General features: G+C 40.3%; 1 protein-coding gene across 1 annotated transcript; it reads right to left on the bottom strand.

Moving 5' to 3' along the window:
- Nucleotides 1-231: 231 nt before the first annotated feature.
- On the bottom strand, nt 232-18,237 carry LOC135714395 (T-complex protein 1 subunit eta-like). The gene is made up of 5 exons (XM_065237742.1): nt 18,101-18,237; nt 17,554-17,652; nt 6,213-7,329; nt 880-1,068; nt 232-754 (listed from the first exon to the last, which is right to left on the bottom strand). The coding sequence occupies exons 1-5, from the start codon at nt 18,101-18,103 to the stop codon at nt 534-536; spliced, it is 1,629 nt and encodes a 542-aa protein (XP_065093814.1). The 5' UTR covers nt 18,104-18,237; the 3' UTR covers nt 232-533.
- Between the last annotated feature and the right edge of the window lie 300 nt (nt 18,238-18,537).

The following is an 18,537-nucleotide window of genomic DNA, read 5'->3' as shown; positions in this document are numbered from 1 at the left end:
GGTTTTCTTCATCGCTATCAGAGAAATTCAAACAAACTAACCAAAACAGCGTCAATTAACGAAACGGATACAAGTCGCATGCAAATCAAGCAAATAAGGAGGACCGAAAGTAGGACGTCATGGGGCGTATGAGCTACGCAGACGGTGCGGCAACGGTACGAGAAGAAAAGAAACACTGTTTTGTTGAGAAAATGTGCAACCAAATGCGCGGCTTCGTCTTTTTACTATTGATTTCTTCTTTTGAGTGTGGTAATACAATTCGTACAGTTATTTTGCAAAGCCGTTTTTTTTATAAGTGAGCGTTAAGTATGCTTATGCAATGCACTTGTGTATGAATGAAACAAGGTAGATGCATGAAGCATGAAACGATAATGATGGTTAAAGGAATGACATTGCAAAGGACCTGGCCTTACAATGAACGATCTTTATTTTTATCTGATAGGTAGACTAAAAAGGAGATGTTAGATACGAAAATGGTTACGAGTGTTCAAGTTAAAGGCTATGGACTTATTTATTTAGTTTGTTGTTCCCTCTTAGAAGGGACGTCCCATGCCGCGTCCCATAGGAGCCTGCGGCATTTCGCCGCCGGCAGATTTAGGGCTCTTGATGGTCTCGTCTACCGAAAGGATCATGCAGCACGCTTCGCAGGCAGCAGTGAGGGCATTGATCTTGATTACCGATGGTTCCCAGACGAAAGCCTCAAAGTTGTCGGCGATGTGTTCTTTCAAAATGTCAACACCGTACCACTGACATCCTGTAGGAAGAGATCAATACGGTGTTTGAATACTTTACAATAAAATCATGGTCAAGCAGATGTTAATGATTGTTTATGCCGTTGACCGAAGCAATACACACAGCTCATATTGAAAATAATCTTACCTTGTGCATGCTTCTGGCGCAGTTTGTTCAAGATGTTGGTTGCATCGAAACCGGCATTATCGCAAAGTTGGCGAGGGATGATCTCAAGTGCCTTGGCGAGAGCTCCGATAAGCAGTTGCTCCTTGCCAGCGATTGTGCGCGAATAATCACGTAGCATTTTCGACAGCTCCATTTCAATCGCACCACCACCTGGAAGGGAAATAAGCAAAACAATAGGAATTGATATTTGCTGTTTTTATTTGGAAGTAATTTGGGAACTATTGTTAATATTTCCTATTTATTACGCATACGATCTCGCTTATGGAATACTAAGGAAAATATCAAAAGAAAGGGCTCACGGTGTTAAAGGAATTGTTTTCGTGAAGTATTAATTGCATTGGTTAAACTACATGTAGGATGTATAGACCGTTGCTAGGGGAACGAAGAAGTTTATTTCCCACAGCAATAATAAGCGTTCCTAATTAAATCTAAATCCGCCAACCAACAGCTTTACTCAGGCTGGCCAGTGAATTTTCATTTGGAAATTCCCGGTTTCCCCGATTAAAATCTCAAACATTTTCCGGTTTATAATTTCAGCAAAAAAGAACAAAAATATTCAATGAACGTGACCAAGAGCAAACTTTAGATGTTATTTGTGGGAAAAGTATCTTCAATTACAGGAAACATTACCTATAACATATATAATTCAACTAAATGGCTTATTTATTTATTACGTCAAGCAAAAGTAGACTACATACTATGGTTACAATGTTTTGCTAATAGGTATGCTATATATGCATTATTTATATTATGTTTTGGTCGGTTTTTAATTTGTTCTTTTGACATACACTGAGGGTTACGATAAACATAATAATTTCATAAGGCTCAACTTATGAACGACACATATGAATTTCTTAAGACAAAACTTATGAATGATTGTCTAACATGAGGTAGGTCTAATACGCCTTTAACCATTTCATTTTCCCAAGCGTTGAAAGACGAGTGGTCAACACACAGACCCCGTAATCTCAACGTCCATGGTTCGGTTCCAGTCTGCTTCGTTTTATTTTGTTTTGTCAATATTATTTTTCATAAGAATTGATTTGCAGAAAAAAAAACATGAGATGAGATCTATGTCGAATACCAAGTTGAAACGCACGTCCTGCTTTCATGAAATAAGCACACAGAATCTAAGTAATTTCTAAGTATTTATAATAATAAATCATTGAATGAGAATTTTATTTTCCTATACTTATTTTTTTAATACACGTGATCTAAGTTAGAAGGCAAGTAAAGCGCTGTCCAGACTGAGCAGTTATAACATGTTAGTCCAAGGGATTCCAAAAGAAGTAATCAACGACGGCGGAAGAGCAGAATATGGTGATAGCTTTCCAATTATTAAAAAAAAATATATCAAAATTAAACTAAATAGGGTTAACTACCCCATTTCTGGCCTATTAAGCACAACTCGCACTTAGTCTTTCTCAATCTAGCGCAGTTTAGCACCAAACGGAATGTTATTATTACTGATGGCTTCCAAATTGATTTACCTTTCCGTATGTACCGTAAGATTTGATAAAGAGAAACCAATCGTTGAGATATTGTCAAAAGTCTAACACTGCTTCTTGACGCCAAACTCGGCCTAACACATTGAAACGCCAATGAATTCACTTCGGCCTATCGGATGAAGATAAAAATTGATTCGGTCGGAGCGCTTCTTTTGTTTTTGGGAATAATGGGTGCAAACCTTCATATCACGCGTTCTCATTGACTTCGTTCGGAAGCTTATTAACTAAAGTATCGTACCAAACGCATAATTGACTTGTTAACTCTGAAATCATGGATTTATTTGAAGTTTTCTGCTCGATAGGCCCAAAATGGGCGATTAGGCCGAAGTAGTTCTCTACCCTACATGCCAGGTTTGAAAAAATATATTTTCGAATCTGGAAGCGTGTATGTAATACCAATATCCATTTGATAACGGTGATGCATACATGCGGGGCTTATTGTAAGTGAAAGTAACCTCGGAATGGGCGTGACTCTCCAGACATTCTGAAATGGGTTGCTGAATCTGCAATAGAGCTATCACCTTCTAACTCCCGGACAAAAGCTGTCTACAATGACCATAAATGCGACATTGTAGAGAGAGTTCTTCCATAATAACACTGCCGGCCAGTGGGGGTTAGATTGAATACACACACACATCTTTGTATCCCAGAAAATGTTTTTTTGGCTTATAGAACTTCAAGATATAAACTCCAGGAAGATTTTAAGAACTTTTAATACTGCTTTTCGCCTGTTCAGGTAAGTTGTATTGATATATCTCGATTAATTTTTCGTAGGATCGTATCAGCTTTTGTAAACAATGCATTTGATCGTCGATTTGGTGTAACTGGTAGATTGTTTTTAGTATTGATTATTTCCAGACAGATGCACAGTGTCTATATGGATAATGTATAATTTATTTCCACGTATACCAGATGATCTAGGTTCTCCACATCGTCCTGCAGTTCAGATGATTTGTTTTACTAGATCAACAAAGACTGGGATAGTATCTGTAGTATCGAAAAATCGATTTGGAAATCCTAGAACATTTGGCATACACGGAAATAGGTTGGCATGATCCACATAGACACTGCAAATTTGTTTGGACATATTTCGATACTACAGATATTGCATTAGTCTTGGGTGATCTAGTAGAGAAAAAAAATCTGATCTCCATAATGATGTCAGGACCTATGACATATTGTATACGTAGCAATAGGTCGGGAACGATCCACATAGACACTTTGAATCTGTTTGGACATATTTCGATACTACAGCAATTATTGCAGTCTTGGTTGATATAGTAGAACAAACCAACTGAACTCCAGGACGATTTGGAGAACCTAGAATATCCGGTATACATGGCAATTACTCGCATATATACGATTCGTTTATGATTTGGCAACGAAAAATGTTATGTTCATATTGGAAATAAAAAACATGAAAATGTCTCACATTAGACAGACCCAGAGTATTTCCGTGTAAATCCGGTATGACTTATGGAATTGAGATCATTTCTCGATTATTTGCAGGGTGTTTGGTTTGAACCGGTAAAAAAATAAGAGCCAAATGAACAACAAAATTGATGACAGCAAAATAATTCGAGACGGAAAGGTTACAGTGAATTCCACAATTTTTGTGACAGCACATCAGTCCCTTCGCGATTTTCGCGACATCATTTAATGTTTCCGCGATTTTTGCGACTGAAAGTTCACATCCGCGACAAATCCGCGAAAATCGCGAAATCCGCGTCTGTTGTAACAGCCCTGCATTTGTTTTTCAATATGGTTAACGAACATGTAACACAACTATATTAAAATTATATGCAATATCAAGGGAAATGCCCTAAGCTACAATACGGAACCAATGTTTCTAATTCAGTCATACTTATTAATAGCAGTGGCGTCGCGTAACCTCACTTTTTACCTGTTCAACAACTTTGAAAACGTTATTTAGGGTCATGTTTACATTCAATTCACTTTCAAAAAGCATGGGATCTTCTAGTTTCACTGATTTGTATCTATTGGAACCAATATTGTTTTGTTTGTTTACGTTTTGGGAGTTGTTGAACAGGTAGATTGAGGTTAGGGTGACGCCACTGATTAATAGGTTTCTGTGATTAAGATAGGTTTTTTTTTAATATCCGTCCTACTATGCACAACCCACGTTGTATATCTTTCTTGAACGGGTTTTTAACAATAAATGAAATGTTTCTATCAAAGATTACTTCTAAATATATTCCCCTATCCATAAGTACCGTGGAATTTGATAGAGAGCCAAACATTTTTGAGATATTGTTAAAAATCTAACACTGCTTCTTGATTCCAAATTTGATAGAGAGCCAAACATTGTTGAGATATTGTTAAAAATCTAACACTGCTTCTTGATTCCAAATTTGTCCTACGAGTTTCAATTCCGTCCAAACGCATTGAAACGCCATTGGATTTTCTTTGTCCTACGGATGAAGGTAGAAAAAGCGAGTTCGTTAGGAGCGCTTCTTTTGTTTTGAGAACAATGATTGTAAATATTCACACAATACGCTCTAATAGGCTTTGTGTTGTAGCTTGTGAACTAACGCATAGGCACTAACGTATCACTGATTTGTGCACGGTGAAATCATTGATTATACTGATGTTTTCTGCTCGATAGAACGGAAATGGACCATTACGACGAAGTAGCGCTCTACCCTATTCATGTTTTTTAGGCTTTTCATGCTGTTAAACAATTTAAAAACGTTCTCATCGAGTGCAAACTCGAAAATGATAGATTGAAGATTAAAGTCGTCTTTGGTGCAGATTCCAGAGATTGGATTAATTATATCTTCTAAAATATAGTACTAATCTCTGTATCAAAATTGTGTTTAAAGCTACTTAGTAAGCAAATGAATCAATCTACCAAGCCACATGTTTCTAATAAATGTTCTTGAAAACAATTCAGCAATTTTCCAAGGCATGCTCAGCTGTCAATTTTTACTTGATTCTGCAACCAATAAAGGGCATCTATTGTCGCCGAATCTTACGTCCAATTGATGCGAAAAAAATATGATAATAACGAAATACCCAATATATTTACTAAACCCTTACTTAAGGTCAATTCTGTCTATGTGTAATTTGTCGAAAGCTAAACATTTCTTCAAAAGTTAACTCCGTATTCTTGATTGGGTTGGCTTGGTTTCATGATCAAAGTTCAGCGTATTTACAGGAGTTGCCAAATTCGACAAAAAGCGACATTAATCCTACTACAAGGTAACCGCAAAAAAACCTTTTATAAATATAAAGTACGCATTTTTTTTTAAGGAAAACAGGACTACCTACTTATAAAATAACTAAAATTATACGTATGTATGAGTAATTCTACTACAATAATCAGTAAAAATTATTCATTCATTAGTAACAGATACTTATAAAGAATAAAAAATATACACATTTTAGGAGCAGTCGCGGGTTCTCTCGAATATGCATGGTACCTACTTTCAAGTCTAAATTGAACCCTTTATATTATTTTTTGCGTATTTCACGGTTTCCGTTTAGCCCCATTGTGATTGCAACTTTGCTAAGCCACTACATTTTTGTCGGATTTAGTAATAAAAAAGCTATTTTTAGAAGACGACCGACTTGAAAAAGTGATCTTCTACAAGCCCTACAACAATGTATTCAAGTGTCACTTGATGTATCATATTCGTTAACTCTCTTCTAGCCTACCCAAAACTCTGTACTAGTTCCCAGAGTTGAAGAACTTGTTTGAATGTGCCTTAATTTAAACGAGTTCATCCATTGTCATATGAACATGAAAGAACAAATTCAACTTACCGGCTACTACGGAATCGTTTCGAATAGTACGCCTAACGATCATAATTGCATCGTGTAGGGATCGTTCGGTCTCTTCCAAAAACTGTTCGGCTCCACCACGCAGAATCAGAGTGCACGTTTTGGCATTCGGACAACCTTGGAAGATGTTGAAACGTTCGCCTCCGATTTGACGTTCCTCAAAGTGGTCACAGTTTCCAAGCACCTTATCATCAATATCCTGAACAGTGGTCATAACAGCTCCACCGCATGCTTTCAACGTACGCTTGAGATCCTCCTCCTGAACGCGTCCAGCGCAGAACATATCCCTATCGGCAAAGTATTGCGTGGCAACATCACCAATTGGCAATTTGGACAGAACGACCTGAGCGCCGGATTTGTGAATTTTCTCCAATTTGTCGTACAGAATTTGCCATTCAGCGTCGACAATCTTCTGATATTCCTGGACATTATCCACACGAACTTCAGCATTGTCGCGCTCAGCCTTCAATTCGAGTTCGATATTCAGGAGGGCAATTTTTACATTTTCGTAGGACTTTGGTTGCATTTCGAATCCTGCGTACGAGAAGGTCTTCTTGAATGATACACCATCAATGAGCATAGATTCTTCCAAGGCACCACCGGTAACTTTCTTGATACCGATCATGTTCAGCGGAAGTAGGACATCTAACGTAGTCACGGCATCAACAACCATTTTGGAGAAGAAATCCTTCTGCTGGTGGATAAGCTTCGAATTCATCGCCGTGGCAGCACACTTCTCCAGCAACGCACGGTGCTTTTCATTGTCGTGCTTTTCAATCTTGAATGCCAGCTCGTTGATTCTAGCGACACACAGGGTCAGAGTTTTTCGCACTGCCTTAATGATAATCCTCGGATGAACACCTTCCTCAACAAATGGTTTAAGTTGCTTGAGGAATTCACCAGCCAACATCACAACACTGGTGGTTCCATCCCCAACCTCAACATCCTGAGACTTGGCGATATCGACTAACGTTTTAGCTGCCGGATGTACGATGTCCAGCAATTTCATGATCGTAGCGCCATCGTTGGAGATCGTTGCCTTACCGTTGTTTTCGACGATCAGTTTGTCCATTCCACGAGGACCTAGAGTGGTACGGACCTGAGGGGAGAAAAGATTAATTAATGAAGTATATTTCAATATTAACAATATTAATTGCAGCGACATTCCACATCGAACGCTCGACTGTTTCGGTCAAGTATTGCTTGCACTCCGTAATCGGTACTAGTTTTTTTCCCCTATTGAGGTTTTTTTTTCAATCCGCTTTCATACTGAGTGGTGTTGTAGTATACAACAGTGCAGTGAGCATCGCGGAATTGTAATTGCCGCTCAATCGTTCGAGAAAGGAAGCAGTCATTTCCGGCCGAGTCCGGCAGATGAGCTGTACATCTCTAACCAACAAGTTTCATCGCATCACGAAACGGCAAACTCAAGGTCATCGAGTTCACCAGCCGGCGAGCCAGCCGGTGCTTTGTTGCAAACACTCGAGGGCAACAATAGAACGATCATCACCATCATTCTCACATCAGGATAGATCATCGTCATCAGCCACACTCCGTGCGCTTGTGTGGAGAGTTAAGTAACAAACGGTTATCTTCCGTTCTCCGCAACCTGATTAATCTCCATACAGTGTTGATTAACTTTTCTGACACCTTTTTGTTTTTTCCTGAAAATTTTTTTCATTTTTTTCTCTTTTTTTTTTCATTTACTGTTTTTTTTTTTTTTGCAAGTTGATTAATCTCCCTATAGTGTTGATTAACTTTCCTGGCATTGTTTTTTTTTTCCATTTTAAAGTTTTTTTTTTTTTGATTTGTTGGATTAAGTATTATTTTTACCGTTATATTTTTTGGATAAGTTTATTTTTTTTTATTTATTTTTTTTTTTCTCAACGCATATATATATATATATATATATATATATATATATATATATATATATATATATATAAATATATATATATATTTCCTTTTTTATGTCGAAATCTGTTGCGGAGGTACTTAAGACCCCGCAATGGATGAAACCAATGATGGCGGGGGTATTTCGCTAGCAGATATCTCCGATGATGAGTCTGTTAAATCTCCATCATTCGAAAATCTGCTTCTCACTGAAGAGGAAATGGATACCTCAGGGGATTCTACTTCGGACCCCAAAACGAGCACTGGAGCTTACCCAAAGGTGATGTCTAAACAACAACCTCCTTCACCCCCTGCCCCCCCTTCTCCACCATCACCCCCTCGTCCACCTGTTCCCCCTACTCCAACCGTTCCCTTAAAAATTTCTGCGACCCCCCGCCATAAAGCTTACCCAAGCGACTCAAAAGGTCCGTGGGTTGTTTTTTTCCGGCCCAAACAAAAACCTTTGAATATTTCTCGGATTTCGAAGGATCTGACAAAACATTTTTCGGCCGTAACCGATATCTTTAAGGTAACGTCAAACAAACTGCGCGTTACCGTTGATGACCTGAAACAGGCAAACCGGATTGTTGCCTGTGAGCTTTTTTCGATCGAATATCGAGTCTACGTCCCCAGTTGTGACGTAGAAATTGAAGGAGTGGTCACCGAATCGAGTCTGACTTGTGAGGATTTCCTGCAAGTCGAATCTTTCGGCATTTTCAAAAATCGTGCCCTCCCGAAAGTCAAGATACTGGACTGCATTCAACTGCAGTCAGTGTCGCACATAGGCACAAAAAAAAGTATACCCTCTCAGATTCGTTTCGTGTGACCTTTTCAGGATCGGCATTACCTGACTACGTCACAATTGGGAAGGTTCGACTACCTGTACGCTTGTTTGTACCGAGGGTAATGAATTGCTTGAAATGCAAACAACTAGGTCACACCGCGGACTTTTGTTCCAACAAACCGCGGTGCGATCAATGTGGGGAGGAGCATACGGAGGGTCCTTGTCATGCTACCCCAAAATGCGTTTACTGTAAGGATGCTCCGCATGCTCTGAGTGATTGCCCGAAGTACAAACAGCAGGGAGAAAAACTAAAGCGGTCTTTGCAAGCTCGCTCTAAGCGCTCGTTAGCAGAAATTTTAAAAACGACCGCTTCATCTTCCCAAACCACCCCAAAAAGCAACAACACATTCCTCCTCCTGCCAGATGATGATCAGGGCTCTGACTCAGAGGTGGGTGAGAGTAGTCCTTTTGTCTTTAATGGCAACACGAGGAAGCGGTCCAAAATAAACGTCACCCAAAAACCTCGTAAGGCCTCTCGTATGGACTACCAACCTACCTTGACAAATTTAAGAGGTAGCGGAAATGTACCGAAACCCCCACCACCGGGATTTAAATCTTGTAATTTTAACAAGGACTTTCCGCCACTTCCGGGATCATCTAAAACCCCAGATATCCCAGTTTTTCAGCCAGAAAAACAGCTGAATAATCAGCAAGAACATGATGCCATGTTCACGTTTTCTGAAATTGTGGAGAGCATCTTCAATATATTCAACGTCTCTGACTCAACTCGGAACATTATTAATTTAGTGCTTCCATTCGTGAAAACTCTTTTGAAGCAACTAGCTTCTAGGTGGTCCTTCCTTGCATCGATCATATCCTTTGATGGATAATTTTCCGAATGAGGTCGGGGATATGATCTCTGTTCTTCAGTGGAACTGTAGAAGTCTTATACCGAAACTTGACACATTCAAATTTTTAGTTCACAACTCACTTTGTGATGCATTTGCTCTTTGTGAAACATGGCTTTCTTCAGACACCGATCTCCCTTTCCACGATTTTAACATTATTCGCCTTGATCGAGCAGATTCGTATGGAGGGGTGCTTCTCGGGATTCATAAGCTCCATTCCTTTCATAGAATCGATCTGCCTTCCGTGACAGGCATTGAAGTTGTCGCATGTCAGGTAAATATTCGAGGTAAAAGCCTCAGTATTGCCTCAGTATATCTTCCTCCAAGAACTGCGTTTTCTCGCCAAGGTCTCTCAGATATCTGCTCAGCTTTATCTGAGCCTCGGTTGATATTAGGAGATTTTAACTCCCACGGTACAGGCTGGGGGGAACTGTACGATGACAACCGCTCAACCCTGATATACGACCTTTGCGATAACTTCAATATGACAATTCTAAACACTGGGGAAGTAACACGAGTGGCCAAACCTCCAGCAAGAGAAAGTAGATTAGACCTCTCCCTCAGTTCGAGTTCACTATCGTTGGATTGCTCGTGGAAAGTAATTCAAGATCCCTACGGTAGTGACCACTTGCCAATCAAAATTTCTATTACCAATGGTTCATCTTCCACTCGCTCGGTTGACATCGCGTACGACCTCACGAAAAACATCGACTGGCAAAAATTTGCGTCCGCGGTTCTCGGTGGTACTGATTCGGTTGAGATACTCCCTCCGCTGGATGAGTACTCCTTTTTATCGCGACTTATCGTTGACTGCGCTCTTCAAGCACAGACGAAACGCGTTCCGGGTGTTTTCGTTCGCAAACGACCTCTCACTCCGTGGTGGGATAAGGATTGCACCGACGCGAACAGCGAGAAGTCCGCCGCGTTTAAACGCTTCCGCAAACACGGTAAGGTCGAGGATTTCGAGCGGTACACCGACCTCGAGAAAACTTTTAAGAGCTTGATTAAAGCCAAAAAACGCGGTTACTGGCGTCGGTTCGTCGATGGTTTGTCGAGAGAGACTTCGATGAGAACACTCTGGAATGTCGGCAGGAGAATGCGCAACGCGTCATCACCGGTCAACGAAGACAAGGAGTACTCAGACAGTTGGATATTCAGCTTCGCGCAGAAAGTTTGCCCGGATTCGGTGTCGGTTCAAACCAACGTTCGTGATAGTCCGTCGGGTAGTAACGAAATAGATTCTCCGTTTTCGATGGTGGAATTCTCACTTGCTCTCCTCTCATGTAACAACTCAGCTCCAGGAATGGATAGAATCAAGTTCAACTTGCTCAAAAATCTCCCAGACGTCGCGAAGAGACGCTTGTTGAACTTATTCAATCAATTTCTGGAGCACAACATTGTTCCGGATGATTGGAGGCAAGTAAGAGTTATCGCCATTCGAAAACCCGGTAAACCCGCGTCGGATTATAACTCGTACCGTCCCATCGCGATGCTGTCCTGTATACGGAAATTGTTGGAGAAAATGATTCTTTTTCGTCTAGACAAATGGGTCGAGTCGAATGGTTTACTTTCAGATACGCAATTTGGATTTCGGAGAGGCAAAGGAACGAGCGACTGTCTTGCGTTGCTTTCAACTGAAATTCAACTGGCCTATGCGCAAAAACAGCAAATGGGTTCAGTTTTCTTGGATATTAAGGGGGCTTTTGATTCTGTTTGTATCGATGTCCTTTCGGATAAACTCCACGATAGTGGGCTTTCACCAATTATGAACAACTATTTGAGCAACTTGTTGTCTGAGAAATATATGAGCTTTTCTCATGGAAACTCGACAACTTCACGAATTAGTTACATGGGTCTCCCCCAGGGCTCATGTTTAAGCCCCCTTCTTTATAATTTTTACGTTAAAGACATTGATGGTTGTCTTGATGAAAATTGCTCGCTAAGGCAGCTTGCAGATGACGGCGTTGTGTCCGTTATAGGGCCAAGTGCACCGGACCTGCAAGGACCATTGCAAGATACCTTAGACAATTTGTCTACTTGGGCTATGAAGCTGGGTATCGAATTCTCTCCGGAGAAAACTGAGTTGGTTGTTTTTTCTAGGAAGCATCATCCTGCACAGTTACAGCTTCAACTAAAGGGTAGAACAATCACTCAAAGTATATCTTTCAAGTATTTAGGTGTCTGGTTCGATTCCAAATGCACATGGGGAAAACATATTGCGTATCTAAAACAAAAATGCCAACAAAGAATCAATTTTCTTCGTACAATTACCGGAACTTGGTGGGGAGCACACCCGGAAGATCTTATCAGGTTGTATCGAACAACCATCTTGTCGGTTCTAGAGTACGGTAGCTTCTGCTTTCAATCCGCGGCGAAAACACATATCTTGAAGCTGCAACGAGTTCAATACCGTTGCCTCCGAATCGCGCTTGGCTGTATGCACTCGACGCATACGATGAGCCTCGAAGTACTCGCGGGTGTTCTCCCACTGACAGATCGTTTCGCTGAGCTGTCTTTCCGGTTCCTCATCCGTTGTGAAGTATTGAATCCTTTGGTAATAGAACACTTTGAGAAGCTGCTCGACCAAAATCCTCAAACAAGATTCATGAGTTTGTACTATGAGTACATGACGCTGGAGGTTGGTCCTTCTTCATTAATCTCCAATCGTGATTGCTTCCAAGCCTTCTATAGTTCCTCTGTAAATTTTGATCTGACCATGATGCAAGAAATCCATGGAATACCAGATCACCATCGGTCGATGGTTGTTCCCTCAATTTTTGCAATCAAGTACCACCATGTAAGTAACGATAAAAGATTTTTCACAGATGGGTCAACCATAAATGCTTCCACTGGATTTGGTGTATTTAATCAATTTCATAGCGCCTCCTATAAACTGCAGAAACCATGCTCCGTATACGTTGCGGAACTCGCAGCTATATTTTACGCAGTAGAGCGAATTGCCTCACTACCTTCTGACCATTATTTCATTTTTACGGATAGTCTTAGCTCATTGGAGGCTATTCGTTCAATGAGGCCGATGAAGCACTCCTCGTATTTCCTGCCTGAAATACGATCTAAACTGAGTGCTTTATCTAACTGCTCCTATACTATCACCTTAGCTTGGGTCCCATCTCATTGCTCAATTCCGGGTAATGAGAAAGCGGACTCATTGGCTAAGGTGGGCGCTATGGAAGGCGATATTTTTGAGCGACAAATCGCCTTCAACGAATTTTTCTCCATTGCTCGCCAGCAAGTCCTCATCAGTTGGCAACAAAAATGGAATGATGGTGAATTGGGAAGATGGTTACATTCTATTCTCCCACAGGTGTCGAACAAACCATGGTTCAAAGGGTTGGACATGAGCCGCGACTTTATACGCGTTATTTCAAGGCTTATGTCCAATCACTGCTCGTTAGACTCGCACTTCTATCGAATTGGGCTCTCAGGCAGCAATTTATGTGCGTGTGGCAGTGGTTATCACGATATCGAGCATGTTGTTTGGTCGTGTACCTTACACCGTGTTGCCAGATCTGAGTTATCCACATCCCTCAGGGCCCGAGGAAAACAACCCGCGATACCCGTTAGAGATGTCTTGGCGAGCCGAGACCTTGACTATTTGAATTTAATTTATGTGTTTTTAAAACGGATAGATTTGAGGATTTAGAAGTTAGTGTCATCTTGTGTTCTCCCAAGTTGTTAGCTACCCATCGGTGTACCCCCATGTTTGTCTTTTTCATCAGAGTGTCGCCTAGTTCGAGATCAAGAGCACATTGCTCTCCAAACCTTGTGTTCACAATCCCTACCCTGCCATCCATTTGTTACAACTTGTTACCCCTAACCTCGAGATAGCCGCGAGTAATCAGCCCCCGCTTTACTAACGTTAGTTTTAAGTAATTTTGTTATCTAAACAATGAATATCGGCTCCGCAAAGCTACAGCAAATGAGCCTGGAAAAATAAACGAATTATTAAAAAAAAAAAAAAAAAAAAAATTGCAGCGAAAAACGTAGGGGAATGCGGGGTGAGAGAGCCATACGAATGGCAAGATGAATATTGTTTTTAAACCACAACTTTTGAAAGTAAATTTGGTAGAAATGTGTGTAAACCACTTCACTAGTTAATTCTTATGCTGCTTACGGAAAAACATCTGAAAAACAAATAGGGTAATTTCCGTCCTACTAAGCACAACCCGCGCTTTACCTCTCTTTTCTGAACGAGTTTGAACGAAAAATGGAATATTTCTGTCACAGATGACTTCTAAATTTATTCACCATATTGGTGATATTGGATTTGATAAAGAGTCACAAATTGTTGAGATATTGTTTTTTTTTTTTTTTTTGTATATTAATTTATTTGATAAGGCTCAACCGAATTAACTTAACAGAGCCGAGGATTCATGGTCACTATACAATACATCTTAAAGCTATAGTCAAAAGGTACAACACAATAAACACTTTATCTTCCGCTATCCAAAAAGCCTCCTCCATCAGAACTGGAGCCGCTTCCAGTAGTTTCATTGTATGGCAAATTGTTGTACGCCAACGAGGGTCAGAGCGCGTCCATTGCAGCAATGGACGCAAAACGTGGTCAGCACTCACACACTCATCACGAAACGGTTGCTTTCCAAAGTCGACGACGCATCGACCGAAAGAACTGCTGATGAAGAACAATGAGGAGGACCACACAATGGTTGCTGCCGAGTAAACAGACGATCGCGTAGCACACATCGAGAGTGGCCTGCTTTTGTCGACAGCCGAGTGAACACTGAGATATTGTTTAAAATCTAATACTGCTTCTTGATTCTAAATTCGTTCTACGAGTTTCAATTCCGTCCAAACGCATTGAAACGCCATTAGATTTTCTTCGTCCTACGGATAAACGTAGAAAAAGGGGATTCGCTAGGAGCGCTTCTTACGTTTTGAGAACCAGTGCTGTAAATTCTCAAAATCATTTGAACATTTTTGATGGAAATGAGAAAAGTAGCTATTCGCTATCAAAGGGGACCTCCTCCGAATGGGTGATATCAGTTGCTTAGTCATTTGACGAAGGCATGGATCATTCTCATTTGAGAAACGCTATATCAAGAACAACATGTGAAAAGGGCATACAAGCTTTTTGTAAACAAATCTTCTTATGCCCTTTTCTCGCCACCCATATGACACCAACGCAAACCATCAACATCACTGGGTAGGGGAAACTTGCCCCTTCCCGATGATATTGTTGGTTTGCATAAGCGACCCTCGGTTGGTGAGAAAAGGGCCCACAAAGGTTTGTTTACAAAAAGCTTGTATGCCCTTTTCACATGTGGCTCTTGATATATCATTCGATTGAGTGTAACCTATACACAAACGGAGCTCTGGTCGACATTCCGGCGAAAAAGCTAAGCCAACCCGACACCAACCTGACTTCTATCAAACCCCAACCCGATTTTGACCCGACATTGACCCGACATTGACCCGACATAAACCCAAAATTGACCCGACATTAACACGACATTGGGTCGACATCGACTTTAAATTAGCCTTACATTGATCCGACATCGGGTCGACATGTCTGTTCGGGACCATTTTCCTGGATTTCTTCCATACTCCACTGTCGTATATCAAATGATACTGAGTGACTCAATTGACAGTGACAATGAGCTTCGAATGAGAAAGGGGCTCTTCAAATTATGGTCTTGTGAGAATTCGTTTACACAGAATTGATTGAATGGTTGTAGTGGTTCATCTTCAATCGAATGATATGAAAATTTACAACACTGCAATGCGCTAACAGGATTTATGTTGTTGCTAATGAACCAACGTTAGCCGGCGCCGGTGGTGTAGTGGTAAGCGTGACTGCTTTCTCACCCCAATGGGTCTGGGTTCAATCCCAGTCGAGGTCGGTGGGATTTTTCTGAGGCACAAAAATCTCTGGTCACGTCTTCCTTCGGAAGGGAAGTAAAGCCGTTGGTCCCGGCCCATGTGTGTTGATGAATGGGTGCGATATCCTACGCAGGTGGAAGCTGCCTTCCTGCACATTCGATTACCGTCAAATGGATGACAATCGATGTCCGTCGGTGATTGGCACTAGATTGCGGAACAGAGACCGACGTTAAATAAGGGAAAGTAATGAACCAACGCATCGAAACAAACCTTTTTTTTATTTCTGCACGGTGAAATCATTGATATTATTGATCTTTTCTGATCGATGGAACGGAAATGGGCGATTACGACGAAGTAGTGCTCTACCCTACATATCGGTTAACATAGTGCACGGCCAATGAGATCTACTCACAACTGAGTGGGTTTTCACTCAAAATCGCAAAAAACGTAGGGCACTGATAGATTGCGTACACGGCGAATGAGAACGACTCAAATTTGAGTTCAGTTCACTCATAATCGCCAAAAGTGCAGGAACTCAGCGATGAGTAAATTTGCCTCATGTTTTCCCAGGATTTTCCAGGGAAAAATTCCCGAATTTGAGAAAAGTAAAGATTGAATTCACTGTGTCTATTGGTTTGGTACCTATTGGTACTACTCCGAGACTGAATAAAATTTTCGTCAATTTCCTCATTTTCCGGCAGATTTTTCCACAGGAAACCATGAGACAAATTTTACTCATCGCCGTGTTGAATTTTCCTCGCTTTTCCTCAAAAATCTGCTCGCATAGTACAATAGCATAATGTTACCCTTGTTCAATATTGCGTGCAGGTGCCATTTCCAAATTTGCTTTTAATCAATTTTTTATGAGGATTAGAAAATCTGATATTTAATGGGGCAAGATGAGAATCATCAATTCAAAATTCATTCTAAATTCATTCCATACCCAACAAACAACGAAACTGGTCAAGGTGGTCATTAAAGTTTAAAATAAAGCCCAGTTGAGACTAATTTATGACAAAAGATTTAAAAACATAGGAAAAATTCTCTTTTTTCCTTAATTTGTTTTCCGTACTGAGTACCAATAGACCTTTTTGACGTTTAATCGCCTTTCTCTATCTAGCACACATGGATGAATGCACGGTTTGTTTTCCCACTAATCTGTTTCCCTCTTGCTCGCACTCGTTCGATTTAAATGGTGCAGTAGTGTGCGCCGATTAAACGTCAAAAAGGTCTATGCTACCGACGTCAGGGAGGCATGTCACACACCTGAACCCTATACCCATCGACCCAACAACTCATGGACCGGGGACCAACGGCTTCATTTCCCTTCCGAAGAAATGCGTGATCAGAGATTTTATGCCTCAGAAAATCCCGACGGCGCCGTCTGGGGCTGATCCCAGGCTGTATGGGATAAGAGGCAATCACGCTTACTACTACACAACGGGCACCGCTAGGAAAAATTCCAGCTTCAAGTAAAATGTCACGAAACTTATTGAAAGAATGTGTTATTCTAATGAACCAAGGTTAAAAAAAAATAACTTTACCCTATAGGGACTTAATAGTAGTTATTTTATTTTCGACAAAAAGACTATTTATGCCTACAATTATATTGGTGCTCTTTTTGTCCTATATGACTAACCATCAAACCCCATAAATAGAAAAATTTGCCTATAGAATTGAAATTTCTTTTGAATTTTAACGAATTTAAACAAGTTTGAATGATTGTTTTTCAAGCAAGGTCAACCCTTGAATCTTCATTTATAAAGAATTATTTTTTTGGCAAAAATTGTGGAATATTACTCGAGTTTCATTAGAGTGGCCATCTTGCCCCACTTTCTCCTTTTCTCCTTCAAGGAATCTATCGATAGGTACTTACTGCATCCACGATCGACTGGCAGGCATTGATGTTGGATATGAGCTGAGGCTTTCCCTGTGAGGTATCAGTACCTTCTTTCAGCAGTACAATTTGTGGTTGCTACAAGAAAATAAAGAAAACGAACATAAATTAAAACATATTAAACCAACGGATTTGCCGGCAGAGATCGGTGAATCATTCTGGCGTATAATACTGCGTATGTAGGAAACAAAATGAGATTGTGTGAGTGCCCGAAGAATGATGACAAGTATGCGCCCACACCGTTTGATTGAAATTTCCAGAAGAAATTGTATTTTCTGCCGAATCGATGTCCATTATACCATCTAACGTGATTATATTGCATTAAAACAAGTACTATTTAATTTACATGAAGAAATTTTACCACAAATAGCCCTGGATACAAGAAACGGCACATAAAGCTAACATTTGGTCATGGGTGTGAAACAGCATGTTTCCGGCATACACTTTTTTCACTCAGTTTCATACACAAATAGCAAGTTTATTGAACCGTACAACCGATATATTTGATTAAAATTCTTTCACCTACCATTTTTTCGATGTTACGTGGGTAAATTCACTGGATTTAATCAATAATCTTATAATTAAACAGTAATTTACGGATTTCACAAAATGCTGAAGCGAAAAGCACACATGAACGAAAAGACCGACAACTGGATTTGACAGCTGAGAGATATCGACAGAATATCGAAAAAGATCGCAATAGCAAATGTCAAAATATATAGCTTCAAACACACAGCAATGAGCACTCAAAAATATTACAAAACGAATATAGATAAAATGTTATGCATTTTATAGTTTTTCAAAATTTATACATTTGTTCTATTCAAATTTTCGTCAAAATTACACTAAGTCCGAATAACGGAGTGGAATTCGATCAGTGTTTACTAAAATGATAGGAAAAAGAACATCCGGATTCTCTTTGGAGCTTCGTGCTGGTGAAGAGCTTCGTCCCGGCGGATTTCA

Source organism: Ochlerotatus camptorhynchus, unplaced genomic scaffold (assembly GCF_037179485.1).
Source record: "Ochlerotatus camptorhynchus isolate MF236.1 unplaced genomic scaffold, CSIRO-AGI_Acam_v1.1 ptg000640l, whole genome shotgun sequence".
Taxonomy (NCBI): domain Eukaryota; kingdom Metazoa; phylum Arthropoda; class Insecta; order Diptera; family Culicidae; genus Ochlerotatus; species Ochlerotatus camptorhynchus.
This window is presented reverse-complemented; position numbering and strand designations above follow the sequence as displayed.